The sequence below is a fragment of the Pistacia vera genome, unplaced genomic scaffold (genome assembly GCF_008641045.1).
Source record: "Pistacia vera cultivar Batoury unplaced genomic scaffold, PisVer_v2 Contig529, whole genome shotgun sequence".
NCBI lineage: Eukaryota > Viridiplantae > Streptophyta > Magnoliopsida > Sapindales > Anacardiaceae > Pistacia > Pistacia vera.
This window is the reverse complement of record NW_022196367.1, coordinates 117,298-144,101: the sequence shown is the minus strand read 5'-3', so window position 1 is coordinate 144,101 and position 26,804 is coordinate 117,298. Positions and strand designations below refer to the sequence as shown.

The 26,804-nt window shown below is 39.6% G+C and overlaps 2 protein-coding genes across 9 annotated transcripts; both read right to left on the bottom strand.

Annotated features, from left to right (window-relative positions):
* Positions 1-10,747: 10,747 nt before the first annotated feature.
* LOC116107195 (protein KRI1 homolog) lies at positions 10,748-16,057 on the bottom strand. 8 transcript variants are annotated; one of them, XR_004124419.1, is made up of 5 exons: positions 15,849-16,057; positions 12,281-14,390; positions 12,109-12,151; positions 11,197-11,255; positions 10,748-10,958 (listed from the first exon to the last, which is right to left on the bottom strand). XR_004124419.1 is itself a non-coding variant. In XM_031393500.1 (3 exons), exon 2 carries the CDS (start codon positions 14,349-14,351, stop codon positions 12,318-12,320), a length of 2,034 nt encoding a protein of 677 aa, XP_031249360.1. In that variant the 5' UTR covers positions 14,352-14,390; positions 15,849-16,057; the 3' UTR covers positions 10,748-11,255; positions 12,281-12,317. The 8 variants fall into 8 exon arrangements, 1 of the variants encoding a protein (XP_031249360.1); XR_004124420.1 differs by having other exon boundaries at positions 11,204-11,255; XR_004124418.1 differs by having other exon boundaries at positions 10,748-11,255.
* A 1,900-nt stretch (positions 16,058-17,957) lies between these two features.
* On the bottom strand, positions 17,958-25,705 carry LOC116107207 (glutamine--fructose-6-phosphate aminotransferase [isomerizing] 2). The gene is made up of 12 exons (XM_031393516.1): positions 25,651-25,705; positions 24,928-25,359; positions 22,660-22,832; positions 21,850-21,961; positions 21,032-21,177; positions 20,266-20,430; positions 19,741-20,101; positions 19,402-19,652; positions 19,208-19,322; positions 18,860-19,115; positions 18,610-18,778; positions 17,958-18,349 (listed from the first exon to the last, which is right to left on the bottom strand). The coding sequence occupies exons 2-12, from the start codon at positions 25,178-25,180 to the stop codon at positions 18,266-18,268; spliced, it is 2,085 nt and encodes a 694-aa protein (XP_031249376.1). The 5' UTR covers positions 25,181-25,359; positions 25,651-25,705; the 3' UTR covers positions 17,958-18,265.
* Positions 25,706-26,804: the final 1,099 nt, after the last annotated feature.

The following is a 26,804-nucleotide window of genomic DNA, read 5'->3' as shown; positions in this document are numbered from 1 at the left end:
TCAGCTTCGCATCTCAGAGAGTAAGGTTTTTCTTTTCCTTTATTATATATATATATATATTTTTTTTTTGCACTGGTTTGGTTGAATAGTGGCGTTGGGTCTCCCGGCGTTTCACCGGAGACGCGACGCCGCCATTGGATTCGAGCCGTGGATGGCGGCTCGAGTCATTTTAGATTTTAAGGTGTCCTTGTCATTACATGGGACGAACACGAAGGCCCTAATGACCGTGTCTGTCGATGTTGCAGACTGGAATGGAACCGTCAACATCCAGACCGAGGAAGGAGCCAGCTCGTCCTCGCGGGAAGTCCCCGAGGACGCAGCCCTCGAGGTCTACTCGGTTATCACTTCCGAGGAATTTAATAGAATAAAGACGCAGTACGATATTCGCGCGGAGGTGCTCTCGACCACACCAGATCGTCACGGCGCCCGCGATGGCCTTGCCGCGATCTCTGAGGAGATCTTCAAGGGTGGAGGGAGGATTCCTTCCATCCTTTCATCGGTCGGTCTGGATCATTTCAGGATCGCTCCGATGCAATTGACGCCAAACGCGTATGTCATCGTTGTCGCGATGTACATCGCGTGCTGCAAGAGCGGCTTGGGAAAGCTGACGGCGATGGAGGCGGTGTGCCTACTACCTTAAGAAGAGTAGGGACAAGGACTCGTACTACCTGTCTCGGGGACCTACCATTGCCGCGGGGATACACAGCTACCCAGCAATGCGGGAGCCACGGACAAAGTTCTTCTTTTTTTACAACGGCTATTGCCGTTTTCAAGATCCAGGTAGGTTTTCTGCTGAGTTCATGATCTGCTCGCCGATCCATAATAACGACCTGCTTTGTTTGAAGTTGAAGTTAATAGAACGACGAGCAGTCGCTACTGCTGATCCGGACAGGCTTGTATCCTTCGGAGTACTGGACGAGGATAGTCGCGACGCGAGGAAGCTTGTGACCACCGCGAACTTGCGGAAGTACGGTTGTTTCAGCGACCAGGCGTCCTTAGAACCTCCGGAAGGTAAGTTACACTTGGTTCCCTTTGGTCGTAGAATGATTCGTTTACTAACGACCTTGAATGCAGAAACGATGCCCCCAAAGGAGTCCGGGCAGTCCCGCCGAGACACGTTTGTCTTTCCCGATCGAGGATCGAGAGGGAGGCTGATGCTGCTCGTCCTATCCCGGCACAGCCGGTGCGAACAGTCCCAGCTTCCCAGCCCCGCCCTGCTGCGCAAGGGGCAACCAGGAAGGAACAGGCGCTCAGGCGCGATGCTCGCCCCAAGCGGAAGGCTCGGCCCAGAGGTCAAAGAAGAGAAAGCAGATTCAGCCTGACGAGTCGGAGACGAATCAGAGGGAGAGCTCTGAGGTCGCGCCAGGGATCCGGAGGTCGGGCAAGGAGCCGTGAGCGAGGCAGGTGCAAGCGACAAGGCAAAGGACGCACCGTCCTAGATTCGTTGGGGAGTCTGCCGAGTACCTACAGCCGATCGTTTATGGCCTGCTCGATTGCGAGCTATCGGAGTCATACAACGAATTTGCCGATACGGGCGACGACCTGCTGGCTACGTCGTTTCAGCATCTGAGCAAGGTAAACTGGCCGTATTGAAATTTCAATCCGATTTATTTCTAACTCGTACTCTGCTCGCAGGGATTGCTTCCGATGAGGATGTCCATGGAGAAGACGCGGCTGGGGGACGCTAAGGGGACAAGGACCTGGAAGAGGAGGTCGGAAGCTAAAGCAGAGCTTGGAGTCGCGAAGCTGAAAGAACACAGGCGTTCGAAGCGGCGAACAGGTATCTGCACCAAAAGGATGCCGCTTTACGAACAGTGGATTTCCAAAAGGCGGAGCTGACCGAGTGCGGAGGAGATTAAAGAGCTTCAAAGGACAACCGCCCGGCTCACCAGGAGGTCGGAGAGAGGACCAGGAGATGCGGGCGACCTTCGAACGGGCCCAGCGAGTGAAGAAGACAAAGGGGCCTCTGAACAAGAAAGACTAGCTTTGAGGCCGAGCTCAGGAGAGTAGGGAGAGGTCACTTCTCTGACTGCAGAAATGCAGAATCAGTCTGAGGGGATGGAGGAGAAGGCGCGGACTGGGGGATCAGATCCATCTACACCTGTGTGCAAGGAACCCTGCTTTGGACTTCTCCGACTCCGGAGCTCTGCAGGCGACCTTGCGGCTCATGGCGAGGAGGACCAGGCTGCCGCGACCGCCCAGGGACGAACAGGGTGGCTCCGGCTCGAAGGATCTTCCGACCAGCCTTAGTGTTAGAGAGTCGTTCCCATTGTACCCGAGTCTTAGACTTTTGTACATGACATTTTTTTACAATTGAAGTTTGGTTTTTTATAAAATGCACTGTTTACAATTGTGATTTACATAAGCGATTAAATATAAATTTTTACATGCGAACAGAACACATTCGAACTGTTTTAAGCGAACAGGGTAATACTTGAAAAAGAAATTATCAAAAACTGAGCTGAGTTTGGGATTACTGATAGTATGGCCGAAGGTGCTCGGCGTTCCAAGCTGGGGTACCTTGGAGCCGTTCAATCTTTTGAGATGGTAGGTCCCCGGTCTGATCATTTGTCGATCCGGTACGGACCTTCCAGTTAGGCCTAGTACCCCGCACTTGGCTCTCTGGTCCCGAGGAGAACTTCTTAGCACAGGTCTCGACTGGAAGTCTCTTCGCCGGACCTTTGAGTGAAGAACCTTTTTGCTCGCTGTGGTAGGCTGCTATCCTAGCGAAGCCTTGCTGCGACGCTTTCAATTAGATCCAAACTTGCTCTCAGAAGTGCTTCGTTGGTCCCGGTGTACAGGTCCCTCCGAAGAGAACCGACCCGACCTCTACAGGGATCATCGCTTCACAGCCATAAGCCAGCGAAAATGGGGTTTCTGAGGTGGATGTCATTGGAGTTGTCCTGTACGCCCATAAAACTTCGGGGAGGTCGTCAGCCCAATTTCCCTTGGCTGCCCGAGGTGGCCTTCAGAGTGTGCTTGATGGTCTTGTTGACTGCTTCAACTTGGCCATTCGCTTGCGGCCTGGCGACTGAGGCAATTTTTTATGGATGCCCAGCTCGCGAGAACTGCTTGAACTCCTCATTATCGAATTGCTTTCCATTATCTGAGATAAGGGTGTGAGGAATTCCGTAGCGGCACACTATGTTCTTGAAAACAAAGTCTCTTACTTCCTGGTCGTGATGGTGGCTAGTGGCTCGGCTTCGACCCATTTTGTAAAATAGTCTACCGCGACACGGCGTACTTGACCCCTCCTTTCCAACTGGCATGGGGCCGATAAGGTCGATCCCCCACATGGAAAATGGCCAGGGGCTAGACATAGTAACCAGCTCGTGAGAAGGCGCTCGCGGAATGTTCGCGAATCGCTGGCATTTGTCGCATTCTTGACAAAGTTTGCGCATCCTCTTGGATTTGGGGCCAATAATATCCCTGACGAACATTTTGTTCGCGAGAGATCGAGCTGCTGTGTGGTTACCACAGATTCCTTCCTGAATTTCCCTCATGATGTAGTCTGCCTCTTCACTGATTACACATCGGAGGAGAGGGGCACTGAATCCTTCCTTATAGCTGATCCCCGATGAGTGTGAAAAGAGCAGACCTTACTCGCAGGACCCTTGCCTGACACTTGTTGCTAGGCAAAGTCCCATCCTTGAGGTACTGTACAATGGGAGTCATCCAGGAATGACTGAACCACGTTCATGGCCTTTTCGGTCGAGCTGATAGACGGAGCATCGACAAAACGAACATGAATGCTATCAGGGGCCTCAGAATCTAATGATGAGGCTATCGCCAAGGCGTCTGCTATAGAGTTGCTATCCCTGGGGATCTGAGCGATTTTAAAGTGCCTAAACGCCCATAGAGACCTTAGTTTTCCAAGTAGCGGACCATGTTCCCTTATTTGGCTTGGTATTCTCCTAGAATCTGGTTGACGACCAGCATGGAGGCGCTGTAGATACTGATCGCGGTTGCACCCATTTCTTTGGCGAGTCGTAACCCGGCGAGCAGAGCTTCGTATTCGGACTCATTGGTGGTCGCCTTAAACCCGAACCGGAGGATTCCATGAATTCGAACCCCTCGGGGCTCACCAGGAGAAGACCCGCACCGCTTTTTCCTGTTTGATGACCCGTCGACGTAGAGGTTCAGGTCGATAGGTCCGAATAGTTTCTTGCCGACTTGCTGGACTGTGCTCGCTTAGGAGATAGGAGAATTCCGAGATGAAGTCTGCAACAGCCTGCCCTTTGATGGTCGACCTGGGCGTATACTTTAGGTCGAAATGGCTAGCTCCATGGCCCATTGAGCAGTTTTCGAGGCCTCTGGTTTCTGGAGGACCTGCCTGAGGGGGTAATTTGTCATTACATTGATGTATGGGCATGGAAGTAAGGTCGTAGCTTTCTGGACGCGAAGTAGGGCGAAAGCTAATCGCTCCATTTTCGGATACCGCATCTCGGGTGCCGATAGACGTTTACTTGCATAATATACTGGCCAATGAGCTCTTTCTCTTCCCGGGTTAAAGCTGCACTGACGCGAAATGAGAACGGACAGGTAGATGAGCAGGGTTTCCTGTGGAAGAGGTTTAGAGAGGAGCGGTGGCTTCCCAAGATGCTCTTATACTCTGGAATGCCTGCTGCATTCGGAAGTCCACTCGAATTTCTTATTGGCTTCAGAACATTGAAGAATGTAAACAGCGGTCTGTTAGCTTGATATGAAGCGATGAGTGCCGCTATTCGCCCGTTCAGACTCATGACCTGCTTTTTACTGGTCGGGCTCTCCATATCGAGCAGAGCTTGAATCTTTTCGGGGTTTATTCTATGCCCGCTGATTGACCATTACCCAGGAATTTTCTGACAGATACCCCGAATGAACATTGAGAGGTCAGCTCATTCTGTAGAGCCGTAGTATGTCAAACATCTCAGCGAGATGCGTAATATGTTCTGAGCGACCCGGGACTTGACCAGCATGTCGTCTACATAGACCCATTGTCTCCCGATCTGGTCGGAGAACATTCGGTTGACCAACCTCTGATAGGTCGCACCGCATTCTTGAGGCGAAGGGCATTACTTTGTAGCAGTATAGCCCCGATCCGTAATGAAGGTGATGCTCTCATCGGCTTATACATCGGGATTTGATTGTATCCGAGTATGCATCCATGAAGCTTAACAGCTCGTGCCCCGAGGTGGCATCAACGAGCTGGTCAATTCTTGGCAGGGGAAACTGTCTTTCGGGCAAGCTTTGTTCAGGTCACTGAAGTCTACGCAGGTTCGCACTTACCATTTGGCTTCTACCAGGACGGGTTGGTGACCCAGGGCGGGTAGAGAGCCTCGCGAACAGATCATTTCGGAGAAGGTTCTCACTTTGATTTTAACGCGGCGTACCGCTCTGGATCCATCGCCCTTCTCTTTGGCGTACTGGCTTAGCTTCACTGCTGACGTTCAGGGAATGGCAAATAACGTCTGGGCTGATCCGACCAATACGCATGCGACCAGGCGAACACATCAATGTTCTCCTTCAAGAAGTTTACCAGCTCGAAAGCGAGCTGGGGATTGAGACAGGTCGATCTTTAGCATTCGGCTCGGCTCTTTTGGATCAACCGATACTTGGACAGATCCTCAACCGGGCGTGGGGGGATTTCCTGAATTCGTGGGTCTATATTACTTCCGTCGGACGGGCTGTGGCTCGATCCGGCTGATTGCCATAGCCTGACGGGGGGCGCACCTCGAAATGCCCTTCCTTTGTCGACCATTTGGACGCTTTACATAGCATTGCGTGATGCGCTTTGCGACCCGCTTACCTCCCGATCCCCGACGGAGTGGGGAACTTCATCTTGAGATGATAAATGGAAGTAACTGCCTGAAGGTTCTCAGTAGAGGTCGCCCTAGGTTCCATTGAAGGCCATGGGCAGTCCACGACCAGGAATTTCGTAACCCTAGTCCACCGTCGTAGTCGCCGAGCGTGACTGGGAGTTGGATTGTTCCGCTGGGGATAGGTGGTCCCCTGTGAAACCGTATAGAGGCATCGAGGCTGGCTTCAGGTCGGCCTCGACCAGTTTATTTATCGAAAGCGGACTTGAACAGAATGTTACAGCGCTCCCATGTCCACAAGCATTTGCAGACATTATGACATCCAATCAGGGGTGTGATTACCAGAGCGTCCTCGTGTGGGTGGTGCAAGCGAGCTGCCTCCTTCTCGCAGAAGGTGATTGGTTCTTCCTTCCTGACTTTCTGAGGTCGCTGCGATGTGCTCATGACCCTGATGAGTCATGATGTGCTTCCCAAGCATACCTGTCCTGTGCCCCCGCGTGTTTCAGCGAGGTGCGGACCTCCAAAAATTAGGTTCACACTGCTGTACCGCTGCGTCACGGCGCTTGTTCTTTCGCTCCCATTGGTTTTCTTTCAGGGAGTCATCAATGTACTCTTTGAAGTGCCCTTCTTAATAAGCTCTTCAATAGCCTGCTTTAGATCTCGGCATTCATCAGTGTGATGCCCGTTATCCCATGGTAACGACAATATTTCTGCTATTTCTGGCCGTTGCAGGAGTTTCATGGGTTCTGGCTCACCGAGCAGACTAGCTTCCTGGATTTGTCGAGGATCGCAGATATGGAAACATTCAGCGGAGTGTATGGGGCGTCGCGGTCGTGACGAGGAACAGGAGCATAGGACTTTTTCTGCTCGTAGCGGGGTTTCTTCCCTTTTCGCTGATGTCATTGTCTCCTTTACGATCAGCTCGCTATTATCTCCCCGACCTGACATATTGCTAGAGGGGCCGTGATCGGACGGTGAAGTGCCGCCAATGAATTTCTATTCGGAGATACTTTTCCGCCAGGTTGTAGAATCTGGTGAAGGAAATATCGTCCTCAGCCTGCAGCTCCTTTCACAGGTTGGTTTGCGGGCGAACTCCGGATATATAAGAGTTGGATGGAATCTTCTGGGGCATGAGCCACCTTGTTGAGTTCCCTGTGGAAGCGGTCAAGTAAGACTGCAGGGATTCGTCTCTTTCTGCCTATGTTGCTGAGGTAGCTCAAAGGCATTGAAAATTTCCGGTTGGCTTGGAAATGCCGTAAGAACGTCGTGTCATTGAGGGCACGAACTGACGATCCGCTGGGAGCGACCTTAACCACCTTTTGGTGAGAAGTCAGTCACAACCAAACAACGGCATTTCGCGAGGTCCGAAACCTGGTGGAGCTCCATCAGGTCGTTAACAATCATATAAATGATCCTGTGAATCATAGTTTCCATCAAACGGCGCATATCTGGCATTCTGAACCTGGTGGAAGTGGGCAGCTAGCATTCCGGAGAAAATGGGGATGTAGAGGGACCTGCGCCTGTTCGTTTGCTGCTCCTTAAACTGTCCAGAGCTCGCTGCAGCTCCTCAATTTGCGGTAATGGAGCCAATTGGGGTTATTTTCACGTCGCGAGCCCTCCCTTCTCGGTTGCGGTTCAGGACAGTCCGGAGATCGGATTCCTCCTCGTCTCGGCCGGCATTTCCGGCCGCACTTGACAACAGCTAAATAAAGGCGTGTGAAGACGATGGGTTGTGAGGGGCACTTTCACGACCCTCGCGGTGGTACGAACCGCCGCGAGGTGTGAGGGCCTCCGCATAACGATCGGGATCGTTCTGCTGTTGGTGATCGGGACCACCATGCCCAGCATTTTTGCTTGGGTTTGCTGCATCGTGGCATGGGACAGCTCGGGGTCCACTCTTTGCCAAGTCTCAGCTTGCGTGATACCCTGCTAGGGGCACCTCTGGTATTCGCCGGCCCTGGGAGCCCGTAGGCTTATTTTTTGCCACTTGTTTACTTGCGCTTACGCGTGCAGTGCTCGCGGCACGGGTATAGCCCTTTGCCGCGCTTTCGGCGACTGCAGACGTTTTTGGCGGTTGTACCGTCCGGCTGTCGTAGATGACATGCCTTGGTCCAGACTGTCCAACCTCTGGTTGACCGTTTGGAGAGTATTGTTGAACCTCTCCAGGTATTCTGATGGCAGGGTCCAATTGCGGGGCTGCTGGGTATTCCCAGCAGCATTTTGCGAAATTGAGGTATGTTGGAAGGGGTGTCCTCTGGGCCAGGGGGACTCCTTCAGCATGCAGTTCCCCTGCTCAGGTTCAGATGGCGGGCCATTGTAGCTGTAAGACCAGTAGGTCAAAGATTCTCTGATGAAGGGTAGACACTAAATCAGCCTGCCCCCTTCTAGCGCCAAACTGGGATGCTCAGTTCAAGCACCAACAATTTTCATGTGTGTAACGTTGATTGGCCCGTTAATACCGTGAAAATGGAATATGTAAAGCGAAATAAATGCAAAAGGAGTTTTTTAGTGGTTCGGATGCTAAGGTAGCAAGTCTACGTCCACTGATTGTATTGATATTAGTGTGGGTCGGTCGCGGTTGTGAGCTGACTTACATAAGTTGAAAAAGTCAAAAAATGATTCAGGAGAGAGATTTTTTGTATGAAAAATGGCCGAATCCCCTATGGATGGGGGTCTTCTTCGTTTTATATCAAACTAAAGTGTATAATCATCACCAAATCCATGGTTTGGTGTGATTGTCAGGATGTAATCCGGCTTTACGTCTCATTTTCCTTTTCCCAAGCTGACAACGCACGACTTATTGCAGGGAAATGGACGCATGTGAGCTCCATATCACTTGGCAGGTCTGACGTGTGCGCGTTGCTCTGACGGGAGCAGGTCACCCTTCACGTGACTTTCCCACGTCAGCCCCTCATTTTCCCGGGCATAACAATGTACTTATTTATTTTTTGTTCTCTTTGGATCACCAATGATATATTATTGAATAGATATATCTATGAAGACAAAGATATGGACTGTGTTTATTTTATTCTTGAGTAGTATTTTTGAAAAAACTAAATTGGATTGTTATTATGAGGTAGAATTTGAAAATTAAAAAAAATACTTCCTACGTTTGTTAATTTAGGAAGATTGATGTAATGGACATTTGAAAAATATGGGAAATGTTATAATATAAGTTAATCTCATTGTGCTTTTTCACTAAAAGGAAGTAATTCAAATGTTAACCTAGAAAGCGGCGTACCACAAAAAAAGAAGACCTTGAATTCGTGCACGCACATCGTCGAGGTCTCCGAAACACACATTACAGTAAAAAGTTTATAAATTGACAAAAACAACCCCATCCACCCACATATTATCAGAAGTCGGCACCACCATCAGAAGGTAGCCGAAATCTGCAAGAATGGTACACGACCGGTTGGATCTGACCGATCGTGCATCAATATGGCATTTTCCGACCAGATCAATGATGGATCTGACTAGAAACGACCAGATTTAGTTGTTCACAGCCAGATCTGGTCGTCAACGATGGCTAAAGATATGGCTATTGTTAACAATCAGATCTGGCTAAAGACCTAACCGTTAACAGCCAGATCTTTGGCCGTAAATCTAACCTTTTTCGGTCAGATTCGTCATAAATCTGATCAAAAAATGTTAGATCGACGCACTACCAACTAAATCCAATCGATAGTGCACCATTATGCCAGATTTCAACCACCTTCTGACGGGGATAGCCGAAATCTGACAAATGTAGGTGGATAAAAGTGTTTTTGTTAATCTATAAACATTTTTGTTGGAGTGTTCAGTTAAATTAACAAACTTAGAGGGTCTAAAAATAGTTGAATATAATAAGATTTAATTTTGAGAATAGAAAAACAAATATGTATTTTGAACAGAATAAGAATAGGATATGGCAAAAATAATGAAACAACCAAGCCCATCAGTTTTTTACAATAATACAATCTCATAAGGTAGTCATTTATGAGTCTCTCTGATCAAAATTAATCACATATACACATTTTCCTCTTTCTTCAACTTACACACGATCACCATTGATCAATTTTGTTAAAAATGTAAATGACAAGGTCTATCCAATTGGATGAGCATATACACTTATTTTCTATTTCTATTTCCTCCACCTAACAATCTACATAAAACACCAATAAGATTTTATCAAAGGTGTCAATGACATGGTATATCCGTCTCACCAAATACTTTTTCAATACTGAAAGTACATAATAATAGTATTGAAATTTGTTGGGCACACACTGAATTGAAATATATTCATGGTAATTCTCACGAAACACAAAATGAATTCATAAACAAAATAATGCTAATTTCTTGTGACACCGCGGCAACGGAGTCTACCAAAGAAGCTCGATTTATATGAACATTGTTAAAACCGAGTTCAAATAACAATAACAACAACGATAATGCTAATGCTAATAAGCACCATTGAATTAAAATATATTCATGGTATATAATAATTGTATTGAAATTTGTTGGGCACACATTGAATTAAAATATATTCATGGTAATTCTCACGAAACACAAAACGAATTCATAAACAAAATAATGCTAATTTCTTGTGACACCGCGGCAACGGAGTCTACCAAAGAAGCTCGATTTATATGAACATTGTTAAAACCGAGTTCAAATAACAATAACAACAACGATAATGCTAATGCTAATAAGCACCATTGAATTAAAATATATTCATGGTATATAATAATTGTATTGAAATTTGTTGGGCACACATTGAATTAAAATATATTCATGGTAATTCTCACGAAACACAAAACGAATTCATAAACAAAATAATGCTAATTTCTTGTGACACCGCGGCAACGGAGTCTACCAAAGGAGCTCGATTTATATAAACATTGTTTAAACCAAGTTCAAATAACAATAACAACAACGATAATACTAATGAGCACCATTAAAAACTGATGTAATCGAACCAACAATCGAAAATTTTCATTTATAGCAAGATTTGGAAGCAGGTAATACAAATTAACAAGAGAGATAATTTAACAAATGGTACAAAAAAATGGCAAAATTTTTTATAACTCAACATTCTTCCAAAATACTCTTGATCTTTACTCATAAAAAATTACCTAAAACATTCCTCAGCCTCTTGCCTCTTTGCAAAGTTGATGTCCCCTGTAATAATTAATAATATTAGGGATGGCCTGTGCAACCAAAACTGATATATCAGCCAATTTTGAAGATCATGAGTCGTGAAGTTGAAGCATAGAAAGATATATTCCTGATTATGTCTAGATCATGTATTTACAATATAAAAGGGCAAGCGTGATCGTAGATATAGGCTAAAAGACTTTCCGAGACTTAGAAGTAAATGACAATGATGAGTAAGAATATATAAATTGATAAAACTCACAAATTACTTTTAATTGGGGATGCTTTGATGTTGCAGTATCAAATCACCGGAAAGATGCTCTGCAAGTCGAATGAATTTAATGAGAAAACACATCATAATCTACTATGCTATGATTCTTCCATTTACATTTATAGAACTTAGAGTTTGGATCGATAGGAGGGGAATGAAAGTTACATGATTCATGATAAAATAAAAGTCAAATGTAACACCATTGAGGTAGTGAGTTTAATGAACCTTCATTTGATTCATTGCCGTAAACATTGATTGTATTTATCGTATCTGAGTAATTATCAAACAAGCCGACAACAAAATCCTTTATAGACAATAAAATTAAACTGATTCACCCTTAAGAAATGCTATAGAAATTATGCCCCCTATACAGTTCACCTTAGAAAGCATTTTCAAATAAACTATATATGATGTTCAGTTCAGCCAATCACTTAAAGGAAGAAAAAGATTTCGGTGGAACATGTTGAATATAACAAACAAAAGAGTGGTAAAGGCTTGGGGTCAAAGGGTTTGCTCCCCCTGTGGTCTCAACTTCGACTCACAAGAACGGTTGCTAATATTATTGGACACGGACCGCAGGGTTTGTCCTATTTCGGAAGCCTTATTCGAGGTCGAAGGACTAGTCGAGGTGCGCGTAAGCTGACCCGAATACCCCAGTAACCAAAAGAAAAAAGAGAAAAAAAAAACCTTCAAAAATATTTTCAAAGAAAAAGATTTCATAGAATACATTATGAATGAAAAATTTTAACATCATAACTGAAGAGCCAAATAATTAAAATTTTCTATACCAACTATTTGAAGTGAATGATTGTACTATAAAAAGAGTATCTAGAAATAAAACTATCAAACGAGCTAAATCAAGCCCAATAGTATAATTTGATAAACAAAAGTTTGAGTTCTAACCCATCTAAGCAAAATCTCAATTCCTGGTAATACTTTTAACTTCCTGTCAGAATAATAAGATTTTCTTTTCTATTAGTGCCAGCAGCATGTAATGCAGATATACCACAAAAAAAAGAAGCTGCAAAGTGCAAAACATTAAATTAACTAAAATTTAGTCAGCTTCAGGAATTACCTCCTCTACTGCCTTTGGCCTGAATCAGTGCTGGTGTTCAGTGTTTACTCTTTCCTTTAGAAGGAATCTTGCCATATGCAACAAGCCTTGAGTGAGACAGTTTGGGGTTTGCTTGACGACGCCTTGTCTTGGCACGCTTGGACAAATTGTCCGTATCAACATTTGGTTCTTCAAATTGTGCCTTCCCATCTCCCTTGGCACCAATCTCTGATGTTGATTTTTCACCATCATCCTTTGATCGCTTCCTCTTCCCATTCTTCCGGTCACCCAACTTATGTCCTTGGAGAAGCTCCTTATTCTTCAATTTTTGCTGATACCTCTTACTATCAGGTACCTTCCATTCTTTCTCCCTGTAAGGAGCAATCTTCTTCACAGAAACATATTGATTCAACTCCTTGTCATCCAACATTAATATCTCTTCAGTCTTCAATCCATACCTATTAGGTTTTACCTTTGCATACTTGAACCTCGTTTTTATGTCTCCAATAGTATCCTCATAGTCCAACTTATAGAACTCCTCAAGCATTTCCTCTCTAGCTCTCTGTACAAGTGACATTTTACGTTTCCTCTTCCTCTTGCTCTCCTCAGGAACCTCTTCTTCTTCCTCTCTGCCCTCTCTTTCTCCTTCATTACCATCGTCGTCGTCGTCGTCGTCGTCATCATCGTCGTCGTCGTCATCATCCTCATCACCATCATCATCATCATCTTCATCATCACCATTTTCTAATTTATGTTTTAAACTTCTTTCCCTGGCAGCCTTAAATCCATCACCTGATTCAATCACATCCCAACCTTTAGGAAGTCCAAGCAACTCATCCTCTTTATCAAAATCTGGTTTCTCAATATCACCTTGGTCTTCTTCCTCCTCCTTGCCAAACTCAGGGTTCACATCTTCAGCACCATAATATTTATCATCAAACACTGCCTTCATCATCCTATCGTACTCCTCGGGATCAAAATCATCATCCAAATCCTTCAAATTTAGAGACAAATCTTCCTCTTCCTTAAATCCTGCAATTGCCATCACCTTTTCCATTCTTTCTTTCATCTCCTTCTTCTTCAAATTCTTCAAATGCTTCAACTCTTCCTTTCTCTCCATCTCTGCAATTTTCATCCTCTCCTCTTTACTCTTCCTCTGCCCTTTCCTAGCATTATCCTTCTTCCTTACTGACCCCTCTATTTTCCTTGAGTAACCCATTACTCTATCATCCACCCCTTCCTCATGCCTAAAATTTGTCTCATACTGCTCTTGTCTTTCAAGCTCCTCCTCTTCTCTCAACAGATCTTCCACCTCATCATCAACATCCAATTCTTTATCCTTCCTTTCCTTATCAATCCACATCTTATTTCTAAAAAACTCCTTCAGAAACATCTTGTTCTCATCCAACTCAGCATCCCCACCAAAATACTCATCCAATTTCTTAACAAACTCATCATTATTGTCATCCTCCAGATCTCCTTCATGATCATTTTCCTTCTTTTTCTCTTTCAAAAAACCATCATCATCTTCCTCATTTCCTTCAGCCTCATTCACTGCATTTAAAAACTCTTTCCGTATCTCCTCTTGCTCTTCACTGTAACTCTTCTTCTTTCTCTTTTTCTCACCAGACTCTTCTTCTTCCTCATCCTCAAACTCAGGCCCCTCTTCAATTAAATGCTTTGCCATCACATCTTTCAAATACATTACTTTCTTCTTCTTCTTCCCTTCTTCATCATTTTCACTTTCTTCTTCTTCCTCTTCACCCCCATCTGATTCAGACTCAAAAAGCTTAGCATCTTTTTCCTTAATAATCGGATCCTTCTTCTTCACTTTCAACAGTACATTAAAAAACTCCAAGTCTTGTTTGCTAGGCCCCAATAAATCATTATTGCCTTCCTCCAAATCTATCGATTCATCATCAGAGTCTTCATCTGATTCTTCAATCACGCCTTTCTTCTTCAACTCCTCGTACCTTTGCAGCTCTTCTCGCTTCTTATTGTGCTCAAATCGTTTTGCATATTCTTTATTAATCTCAATCTTTGACACATCATCTTTGTTTTGTTCATCATCAAAGAGCTTCAGCCTCCCCATTGTCTTCTAAAAAAGCTTTAATATCCTTCCTTCAAGAACCTGTTTCACAAATGAAACTATAAATTAAACACACATATACCCAAAAAAAAAAAAACCAACTTAAAAATTAGAAAACCAGAAGAACCCGTCAAGTAAATATGAAAAACATAACCCCAAAGATGGAAATTTTACTTCAATGAATACACACCTACATTCCAAATCGTGTAGCTTCGAATTGGGCTTATAACAAAGAAGGTTACTGCAATCTCTGGCCTAGTTCTAATTGAAGTGAAGGCGTGTTATATTTTCTACTACTTCTACTACTAAATTATAGTAACAATGGTAGGCATTCTTAACCTTCCATGATCCAATTATCCCCATGAATTAATTTCCCATCCTCCTCTCTTTGTCAGGAAAATAATTACCACTTGTTTACATATAGAAGTTTCATAAGGATTTTGTCTTCTTTAACATGATTTATATTGTATGATTACCCCTCGTTCTTTTCGATTTATAATCGAATGAACTTATTGTACATGATGTTGAGTAACTTCAACTTTAAGCACCAAAAGAAAAGGCTTACAATCCAAAGATTACTATGTTGAATAATTCTTTATGTATCAAGTAACTTTAATCATAAAAATCATCTTAAAATAACGTTAAGTAGGTCAACAATATCTGTCCTGCATTTATTGTCTAGTCTTTGAAATTGTAAAGAAATCTAGAATTTCATTCTCGAGTCAAGGATATTTCTTCTTAAGTTATCATTTACTGAATGAAATCATACTATAATATCCATTTGTAGATTTATTTTCTCTCATCTACTCAACTATTATCAAGATTTACAATTATATTTAAGAGATACATACGTAGCCGGCAAACTTTTAAATAGCATTTGTATCATTCATCATCGATCATCCTATATAAAAACTCTCCAGATCGTCTAATGCTAATATGTTATCAAATTTTTTGCACATAGTTCTCAACATAGAAATTGAATAAATTTTTTCTTACACTTTTATATCTAAATATCATCCTTTTACTAATATGATCTCAACAAACCATATCCTATTTCTAGTATCCGTTAAGAGCATAATTACAAGGAAAAATTAGGTATGCTATTACTAAGTAAATATCAAATATGTAAATGAGAGTATCTGACAATATCTCAGCACTAACTAAAAAAATCCTTTCTTTCATCTCCAACACTATAAATATTCCAAAAAGAATATAAACACTTTCACCAGCAAAACCCAAGAAAAATCAAAGGGTAAATATTAATGAGAGAAAAATATTACAGTCCCATTCTCATCCGTTCATTAAAGACGTTAAATTCAAGTTTGAGTTTAATGAATTCCCCTGAGGTTCTCACAGGTACCGGGAATAACAAACTTCAAGTTAAACTAGAATTGAAATTCGGATTTTTCTAAGGAAAAAATAGCTTGAATTCATGTAAAAAAAAAAAAATTAAGTTATTTGATAAATTTCAAAACTGAAAAAGTAAAACGAAAGCGAAACCTGTGGAAACTTGAACGGAGATCGGCGTCAAGGCTGTGTTAGCGGCAGCTGCGTTCACCTTCGGCGGCTTAGCTCCGTTTTCGAGTAATTGAGCAGTGGTTGAGTGGCAGATGGCGACGGTAGTTAAGTGGCGCCGTGTCTCAGACTCTCAGGTAGTTTATGAGGTTGGGGACTTAGGGTAACTGGATGTTGGCTAGAATTCTATTAGAATTAAAATACTTTATTGGTGTGGTGTACTCGGTAAAATGGGTGTATATAGTAATTTTATTAAGAGGATTAAACGTCAGGATTTTAACTGACCGGACCTTCATACTTAATATTAACTCTTTTGGAACAATTAAAAATAATAATAATAATAATTTATCTACGAGGTTTGACTTAAATAACACTTTAGTCCAACAGCGACAGCAATTAACAAATCGTATGAATTATATCCCTAATTATTTCGTTCTTTTTAATCATTTTTATGTTATTCATTTGATTAAAAAACAAAATATGTGTATTTGTTATTTTTAAGATATTATTCGAAAATTAATCTTAATCTATAAGATTTTTTTTATTGAAAATAAAAATAGGGGACTTGTTTCTATTATTCTATTTTAAACATTTTTCCAACTCTATTCAACTAAAAACATTTACTTTACTTCTTCCAATCTAAAATTAATCCACAAGACCACCATGCCTACTAACAATCATCACTGACCAGATATGGTTGAACGTACGTCGATCTGGCTGTTTCCGGCTATACTATAGTCAGATCTAACCGTTGACGGTCAAATCTGACCATTAACAACCAAATTTATCTAGTCGTTGACAATGGCAGATCCATGGTGGATTGGTAGGAAAAAGTCATATCGACGCACGACCGATCATATCTAATCGGTCGGCAATGTTCTGGCAATTGCGGCTACCGCCGATATGGTGGCCAGTAGTCGATCCATCGGGTGGCTGTGGTGTTTTTTATTAATTTTAAAGTTTTATTGTTGAAGGGGGGGGGGGGGGGGGGGGGGGGGGGGGGGTGTTTAGCTCAATTAACAAATATAAGGGGTTAAATTAATCTAAATATTTTTAGAAAACATTTTCCAATAATGTATCAAAAACTATTCAACATTTTATCCACTCCAAAAAATTTTCAGATATTATACCAAACATATTCTCATAATCATATCATATTCGATTTAATTCAACTCAACTAACTCAACTTAAATAGTTTTTTAAAATAACATTTTTCAAATAATTGCTCTAAATAGGCCGTAATGTTTAACATTGTAAAGGGATAAAAGATGATAATAAATGAAATATAATACAATTTTTATCTTATAATTCATCAAAATGAAGATATTAATCTGAAAAAGAAACCTTTTCTTTTAATGAATACAAATGCACGACAAAATACTAAATAGTCTTATATCAAATCTGAGTTCTTCCTAGAGTTTGTGCTACCTTTTAATACATACAAAATGAAACAATTTAAGACTTGTATTATGACAAGGAATTGAATTTACCATGGACATTTTATCTGCTTAAGTTTAAAGGAAATAATACAGTCTCGAAAGGAGCCACACAAATTATGCACCGAATGACGTGGCTCAATCCTAACGTCGATTAATTATGAGTTAATATAATCGACAGTCAGGATTACGCCAGTCATTGGAGCATGAATTCGGTACGCCTTTTTCGTAACTGTAGCATTACTCAAGTTTAAAACATGTACATTTTATCTGGTTTTAGTTTAAAACATTGTGTATCGATTAGAACCGAAACACACGGATCATACTTGATTTACTATTTAAGACTTGTTTAACGATAACAAATTGAACTCACCATTTAGGTCTTAGACTCGTCAAAATAACAAGAATTGATTCATTTAATCTCATTCCTCCATATCGAGTACAACCATTTGATATGTTCGTCTCATCCAAGACTCAAACAAGAAACGACTATTATGGTTGAACTAGGTAAGAAATGATTATTATCGTCAAATTCAGATAAGAAACGACAATTATAAGGGTATTATGGTAGAGTTCAATAGGTTTAATGGAGTGCAAATTGTTCTTGGATCCTCAAAAACAAAAAAGAAACCACAAGTATCCCTTCAATTGCTCCAAATTAAATTAAGAGTGATTCATCATTTCCCCTATAACACAAAGCATGTAAATCAGAGCCTTCAAACTACTGTCTTTCTAAAATGCAATCTCCAGATTCTGATAACACATAATTTCACAAGCCATTCTCCACCTCCATCATCAATATGCCTAGTATTTTTCTGAATTGTACAACCTCTCAACATAATTGAATAACGAATATTGAGGTGAGAATGAGGTCGAAAAATCATATGGATGTGGGTAAGCTTTCTACTACTTCTATACAAGATTAGGAATCATAATATGATCATGAGATTTGTCGAATACGCTTCTTTACTGGGTCGTCACGCTCTTTGCAAGATTCCGAGGCTGATCAACGTTGTAACCTCTTAGCACGGTAAGATGATATGCCAGTAACTGCACCCAGAAAGTGTTGTTATTATCATTATGAATCTGAAATCCCTACCAATCATATACTCAAAAACGAAACAGCGAAAGCATTAGATGTTTCAGAAAGAAAATAACGTCCGAAAACATATATTAACTGCACAACTTGTTTTGAAAAACCTTGGTAGATTTAAGAATATAAATGCACTAGCGTGTTTTAAGAAGAATCTACGCTAATTAATCAATGACATATAAAGTACAAATAAATCCGAAATTTGATGTGATGATACCTGCAATGGAACAATGTTAATTACAGGTTGAAGACAGTCCTCAACAATAGGAACTTCAATTACTCGATAAGAGTCACCGGGGCACACAGATGCAGCATCTCCTTTTGAACACATAACTATTAGGCGACCTTTGCGAGCATGAAGTTGTTGAATAACAGATTGCTGCTTACTGTAAGTGACTGGAAGATGTCAGTGCTAGAACATTAAAAATTTCAGATTAAGTTACTGCTACAAACGCAATAGAACCAACCTGAAGCAAGCATCACGAGTAGCAATTACAACAATAGGAAGATTTTCATCAACTAACGCCAAAGGACCATGTTTCATTTCACCGGCAAGAATCCCTTCGCTGTGCATAAGTGCTACTTCTTTCACTTTTAAAGCACCTTCCAACGCTGTTGCATAGTTGTATCCTCTCCCAAAGACGAGAAGTGACTGTTCAGCAATCAATAGTTTTGCAAGTTCCTTCATTTCAGCATCAAGCTTTAAGACCTCTCTAACTTTGTCTACAATAACAAAATATAAAGGAGAGAACTACTTTAGGTGTAGGAAATAAAAATAAAAATGAAATATCGAAACAAAAGCAACTGAAACTTACTAGGTAAATCACATAGGCCATCTATTATAGCCTCCCTTCTCGCTCGATTAGATATAGTGTCACCTCCAATTGCAAGAGCCAACATGGCCATCACTACTATTTGACTTGTATATGCCTGTCAATAATAACAATAACATTTTAACAGACTAAACAGAACTATACGAGAACTAATTCTATATGTGCGATTTCTTTACCTTGGTGCTTGCTACACCAATTTCAGCACCGGCATTGATATGAACCCCACAATGTGTATGCCTAGCTATTGCACTACCAACAGTATTTGTTATGCCAACACACAATGCACCATTTTCTGAAGCGTATTCTAAAGCATTTAGTGTATCTGCAGTTTCACCAGATTGACTGACAAAAACTGCTGTATCTTCTCTGTATATAGGACCTTGCCGATCCAATAGATCACTAGCAACTTCCATAGTAACAGGGACATCTATGATATAAAATTTTGACAAAAAGAAGAATCAGTATATTTTATTTTTAAGTCTGATAAATTTTAGAGAAAATCAAACAGCACTTACCAGATAGTTCTTCCAAGATGGGTCTTGAAGCTAGGGCAGCGTTGTAACTTGTACCACAGCCAACGAAAACAATCCGTCGGCTCCGTCTAATAGTTTTAAGATGGTCTTTCAATCCACCCAACAAAACACTCTTGGCTTTGCAGGAACCTCCACGTATAAGCCTCCCCCTCATGGTAGTTGTCACAGATTCTGGCTGCTCATGAATTTCTTTCTGCATATAATGCTCATAATTTCCTTTATTTATTTGTTCAACCTCCATATCAAGAATGGATAGTGCACGTTGGACTGATGAAGGTCTAGAAGGAGCAGCACCATGTCTTCCTTTGGCATTATCAAACTTTAGAATTGAAACACCTCCATCCTGAAACAATAAAAAGCAAAGAAATTGAGAAAGTACTGTTTGTAACTAAGCATCAAACAAGGAGAGTTAAACAAAGTAATGTGGTGATCCCCTTTTGCCCATTCATGTAGAAAAACCGCAAACCAACTCTACATGGGCAATCAGTTATGTAGATGAATGATTACCTTAATATGAAGAACTTCACCATCCTCAATCACCAAAACCTTTTTAGTATGTTCAACAATAGCATTGGCATCACTAGATAGAAAAAGTTCTTTGGGCTGCCCATTCTTTGAGAGAAATTGGGAATCATGAAGTGTGGATCCATTGCTTGCATCTTCATTTAATTCCTGAGATGACGGTAGCAATTATTTATTTGGAAAAAAATTGAAGAAACAAGAAACCAAAAAAAAATGTATAAACAGGATGTAAGATTTAATATATCAAGGTAATGCTTTTAGAAACCACCAATTTAAATCCTCAAAGCTTCAATCACAATCTAGTTGGGACTTTAAAAGCTTCCAGTGCAACCAAATCTCTCTTTTACTTTTCTTGCTCATACCTAGATAGAAAGGGGGCAACAGTGCGAAATACTTTTCATACCAAAATCAAGCTTTCTATTGAAATTATCCATCACACGGGCCATGAATAAATCTACAATAAACGATATTTGACTAGATTCCACAAAGAATAAATTATTGACACCATACTAGTATTGAGTGACAGCGAAGTCTAAACAGAACAAGAAGAAAATTAACATGTAATAATTTAAATAAAGCTAAAATCAGAAGTCTAAATTAATATTAACTAATTTCAAAACAGTGCAATCTATTGAAAGAAACCATAACCATAATATAAATTTCATATAACTGATTTTGTGGTGAAGAAGCAATGCTACTGTAAGCTCAATTTTAAGCTATATGCATATTTTCTTTCCACGTATAAACTTACTTTGACACCTAGGAGCAACGGGCTACCACGCTTGCACGCAATTAACTCATTTGGATAGTGTTTACTTTTAAAAATGAGGGCATAGGCCCCTTCAAGATGCCTCATAACTTCAAGCACAACTTGGCTAAATGTGACAGGCTGATCACCTGCAAAGCAAACAATGAAACACTCAAAAATTAAAGTCATCTTAATTTCATTAGAATCTTATATAAAATTAATATAGCAGTTCAGGAGGACCAAAAACCAATTTCACAAGATGCAATATGCAACATGCCTTGACTATAGAAATGGCAGGAAAACAGAATGATTGTAAGACAGATAGTACTCCCTGAAAGAAATTATGCTACACTCATCCAAAATTTGGGAGCATGTTTAGATTTGTTTGAATATGTTTCAGTTACACGAGCATTTTTGTTGCCATCACAGCAATACAATGAGCCATAAACTTTGACTAGAAAATGACCTTATTTAGTATCTCTATCTTACTCTCATTTTTTTTTTTTTTTTTTTTTTTAATTATCTCTCAATTCAACAGTGACTTTCTACTCTCATTTCAACTCATGCTAACAACCCATACAATGCATGATTCTAAAACCATAACACAAACCCCTATCTTTTACTGCTATAGCCAGACTTCCAAAAGATCTTCCAAACAATAGCAAATGCAGAAAGGGAATGACAAGGGTAAAGGAGGTTATGGAAGCACATAATGATTGGCATGCATGGTAAGAGTTGAAAAATGAAAAGTCTAAAATATCAGATTCTTCAAAGAGATCCTGAAGGAAACAAAGTTCAGCTGATAATGAGCAAAAAACTACCTTCTGCTTCATTTGCTTTTTCAAAAACAAACTTGGCAAGCTTTGGAATCACTTCTGTGTCTGTTTCAGATTCAAAGGTGAATCCATGTCGCACCAGTGTTGCCTTTAACACCTGAAAATACTTCTCAGCATAAGTTGATATATAATTGAAATACTATTTAAGTAAAAATAAGAATGAGCATTAGTAACATAGCCTAAACGTAACCCACAGGAATTAATATAGGAGCAAAAATCATGTATCATGTTAATGAGAGTAATCCACAAACTGAAAGAAAGTAGAAGTCAAAAATCAGTTATACAGTCATAGAAAAGCATGGAGGAAACCAAGGGATGAAATTGGCTGGACACTGTCTATGAATAACTTGAGTGAGGGGGAGCCTATGTTCCTACAGATCTCAGCATCAAGTATTTTATTGATTTAGGAAGTTCTTGTGTCCAAACTCAACTAGGAAAGGTTCAATTTCAGGAACACCACTAACTAAATGTCAACATAGGACTCTTAAATGGTATAACTAATACATTTCAAAAGAAATAATGGACAGTATCTCCTTATAGACTTAGGCAACTAGGGTAAACGGGGCCGAGAATATGAGGGAATAGAATTAGTAATTGTAAACCAATTCCAACATTCCTAGGAAATGGGCAAAACAATGGAATGGAAATTTTTGTTGAATGCCCATTCCATTCCAAGATTCATTCCAATGAACAAAGCCCATCAAGTAAAGAGGCTTCTTATATAAAAACTGAAATGTGAAACTTGTGTGATATCCAATCGCTCAAACGTATGATGAAATTTGCGTAATACCGAACCTCGTAATTGGTAATGACTCCATTGTGGACCACCAAGAAGTCATTTCCAGCACCAGATGTCTGAGGATGACTATTCCTTGGAGCTGGCTCTCCATGAGTTGCCCACCGGGTATGTGCTATTCCAGCATGAACAGAAAAGGACTCCTCCAAATTTAATTCCGTTGCAGCAACATCTGGAAAATATCCAAGTAACCGTTAATGCTGCCTATAACATAAAGGAACAGCAATACCTCAAAAACATTTGAAGACACCAAAACAAACATACATTTATCAAAAAAGACAAACAAAGGGGGAGGCACATCAGTTTGCTCCAACCCAAAGTTATAATCAAATTATTGCAGGAACCCGAAAAAAAAATGTATACAAACAAAGCAATTTGTTTTTACTTTGGTTTTAATTTGGTTCCAGATATAAGTAAAATATTGGTAGACATTAAGCATTAATATCTAACATGAAACTTGTAACAAGTAACAATTCTAACATTTTAAGTTAGTGCACATTAGCTTAGAAGGAAAACATTTAAATTTATACGTTTGGCGCCTCAAGTTACAAGTCACATGTGTCTTGTTACAACTTTTGATCGTTTTAACATGTGCCTTAAAACTATAATCAAGTCACATGACTAGAGTCATAACTTTTGGTTGTTTTTAACATGTGCCTTGAAACTATAATCAAACCTCTTTTTAGTTTTATAGGTCTATCTCTTACTCTTACTTAATAACCAAGAGAAAAATAATACTACATTTACAAACTAATCCACACAATCTGACATGACACTAATGCATGAAAGACACACCATCCACTTTAATTTATAGGATTAATTTTTAATTATTGTTGCTCCATTCACATTATATACCACCTTGACAGATACCAATTTGACATAACTACTTAACCTATTTAATTGAACTGTATCCATCTTTTTGGGAAACAAAGAAAAAACATCAAATCCATGTCTCACTAACCATATAAGAAGTGAAAACACAAACAGAAAATGAAAACAAAACACAACACGACACAACAACAAAAGCAATTATTGGTTCCTTTATTGCATTACACTCGACCAAATGGTGGGTGACATTGACCCACCATGCCGATTTAACCAAAACACCAAACATAAATTAAATCCAACCAAATATCCTCAACTTCAAAGGTAATAAAACACTAAACTTTTCCCATAATTTCATCACACAATACCAAACATAGCAGCTGGGCAAACACCGAACATAAATTAAATCCAACCAAATATCCTCAACTTCAAAGTTAATAAAACACTACACTTTTCCCATAATTTCATCACACAAAACCAAACATAGCATCCGGGCCAACCCGACTGTATTGATCCAAACCCGACACAAAACAATATGAAATACAGTCCAATCTCAAAAAACTTGAATTATTATGCATATATTAGCTTCTTTATAGTAAATTAACTGTTCAATTAAAACAAATTAATACTCATGTTTCAATAAAAGAAGGTCCATGGAAAGCTAACAACCGGGTAAACCCGAATTCCCAAAAATGTGCAAAAGAAAACAAAGAATCAGACCCCAAAAAATAAACTAAATAAATGAAAATTAGCACCTTTCATAGTCAATCAACTGTTGAATAAAACAAGCTAATTTCTTACTGAAACGGCACCATTACAGGGCCAGTAACAGCTCTCCGATCATAGTCTAAATGCAAGTTTAAATTCGGGTTGATCCAATTGACTTAAACCGGACGACCCGAATTCCATAAATATACAAGAGAACAAAGAATCATACCCCAAAAAGATAAAAAAAAAATCAAAATAGGCGTCTTGGGAGTCAATTAAATGTCCAATTGAAAGAAGTGACTATCTTACTGGTCAGATAATGTTAGTGGGCAGTACCAGCCTCCAGATCACGGTCCAAGTGCTCGTACTGGCCCGGTGAAGTAAAGAAGATGCCCAGCCTAGTCAACCCGAAATTCTAAACAAATGATCAGACACCCGAATTTTTTTTCTAAACGCAAGATACAAGTGCCGGTAAAGTAAAGAATACGCTCGGAAAATTGAGCCCAGAAAAATACCGAATCATAGTCAATTAGCTGTTCAATTAAAAATAAGTTACTCCCTTACTGGTCCGGTGCCATTACCGTACAGTAAACTAAAGGATACCCATCGGAAAATAGTAAACTGACCGGATTCTTCAAAAAAACCGAATTAGGAATTTCGCCTAAAAAAAATCAAACCAAACCCGAAATCGTTGACCCGGACCCGCAAATGTAGAAGAAAAGAAAGAATCAAACCTTCATAGACGGATTTGACGAGGGATTCGATGTTGCCCTCTTGGCGAAAGACGAGAAGAGATGAGGAAATTGAAGTTGAAGATGATGATGATGATGATGAGGTGGCAGAGGGAGGGAGGGAGTCGTCGATGGAGATGCCAGCAGAGTCGTAGCCCCGGTACTCGAGACGGCGGAGGCCGTTGAAGAGGACTTGGAGAATGTAGCGGCGCTCACGGCTGACGCCGAAATTCAGGTAGGCGAAGATGCCGCACATTTGAATTTCTGTAACGAAATTGAAATTGGAATTGAAGTTGAATTTGATTTGATTTCTGTTTTTATTTTCGCTGGTTTTGAGAAGAAAGGCTCTTACATAATGGTGACGATCAAGAGTTTTTGACTTTTGACTTTTTTGGAATTGGGGGTGTTTGTGGAAGTTTTCAAACGTTTAGGACCCTGTAATTTTTTGAAGTTATTGATATCGTTATTTTAAAAAATAATAAATAATAAATCATACAATGAGGTCGTTATATACATATAAACAGTTAACTCAATAAATATAGATAGAAAAATATACCTTAATCTGTTATTTCAACGTAACGATTGTAAAATTATAAAATATTTCACTAAAATTAGTATAAAATACAAACAAATATTTCACTAAAATTAAACCAACACATATCTAGTTTCAAAATATTGCAAAAACAACCCAATTCTTTAAAAATAATATAATTTAGAATTACATACCTAAAGAGGAAACAAAACCCATTCCCTTTACAAAACAATCCTTCAAAGTTCAAAAGAGAGTTTTTGTCAATGGCTTCTTGTTGTGAGATGAAGAAGAATAAGAGGAAATATTTATAGAGATTAAGGTGAATTATAATAATATAAGTTTAATATTTATATAGAAATAATATTAATTTTAAATTAAAACAGTTTTTTAATCACATTAGGAAAGGGTTAAAATTTTTTTAGCAATAAATCATCACTGGGGTATGTGTATAACACAATTTTTGTATATAAAGATAACGTTTCATATTACAAAGTGATACCTTTCATATTGAAAATTAAAGAATAAATAAATTTATTGACTTCTATAGTTTTATATAAGGCCGTAGCCAATGTCAGTGGGGTCATTTGACCCCGTTGAAATTATTAAATTAGTAAAAATAGGTATACATTTAATAGTAATTAACAATTTTGACTTCACTAAAATATTATTGGTCCCGGGATTCGAAAATATTTTTTTAATTTTTAACGTTTTCCTCTTTCTCAGTTCATTCCTCTTTTTAATTATTTACTCTTATTTAGTTAGATTTATCAAGAAATACTATTCTTTTATAGATCATAAGATAAGATAATGATCATTTATGAACTTAGATCTTTTGACTCTATTGGCTAGAAATCTCAGCTACACCTTTGCTTCTAAAGTTTTAATTAGTTTGACGATAAAAAATATTTTATATATTCATAAAACTTAATAAATATCTAATGGATAATATACCCATCAAAAATATTGAGATAAAACCAAATCTTGATTTAGTTGTAATTTATATATCTTAGATTTCAATTACATATTAATAAAATATGGACTCAAAAGTAATTAAATACTTGACTTTACCTAAAACCTTATAATTGATAGGAAGGGGTCCTGATTTTTTATTATTAAAATTAAAAAAATAATAAGAAAGAAAAAGTCTTCGCTTATTTAATGATATCACAGGGCTAGCTACTCTATTGGGACTTTGAGTAGGGTATTATAGTAATTTCAAATGTCACGCATGCTTATTGGACATTTTTTATTGGCTATAATTAATATTTAATATGCTTAAATATTTTTTTAATTCAAAGTGAATGTTTGATATTAAAAGCCTATCTTTAATAAATTAATATTTTCTAAT

What these genes read in the sequence shown, in the direction of transcription:
- LOC116107195 (XM_031393500.1), bottom strand. Translation starts at nt 14,351, where the DNA reads ATGGGGAGGCTGAAGCTCTTTGATGATGAACAAAACAAAGATGATGTG.
- LOC116107207 (XM_031393516.1), bottom strand. Translation starts at nt 25,180, where the DNA reads ATGTGCGGCATCTTCGCCTACCTGAATTTCGGCGTCAGCCGTGAGCGC. An exon ending in CGTCAAATCCGTCTATGAAG is followed by an intron (nt 22,833 to 24,927) that starts GTTTGATTCTTT and finishes GATATTTTCCAG; the next exon opens with ATGTTGCTGCAACGGAATTA. An exon ending in ACTCGTGATGCTTGCTTCAG is followed by an intron (nt 18,779 to 18,859) that starts GTTGGTTCTATT and finishes AGTCACTTACAG; the next exon opens with TAAGCAGCAATCTGTTATTC.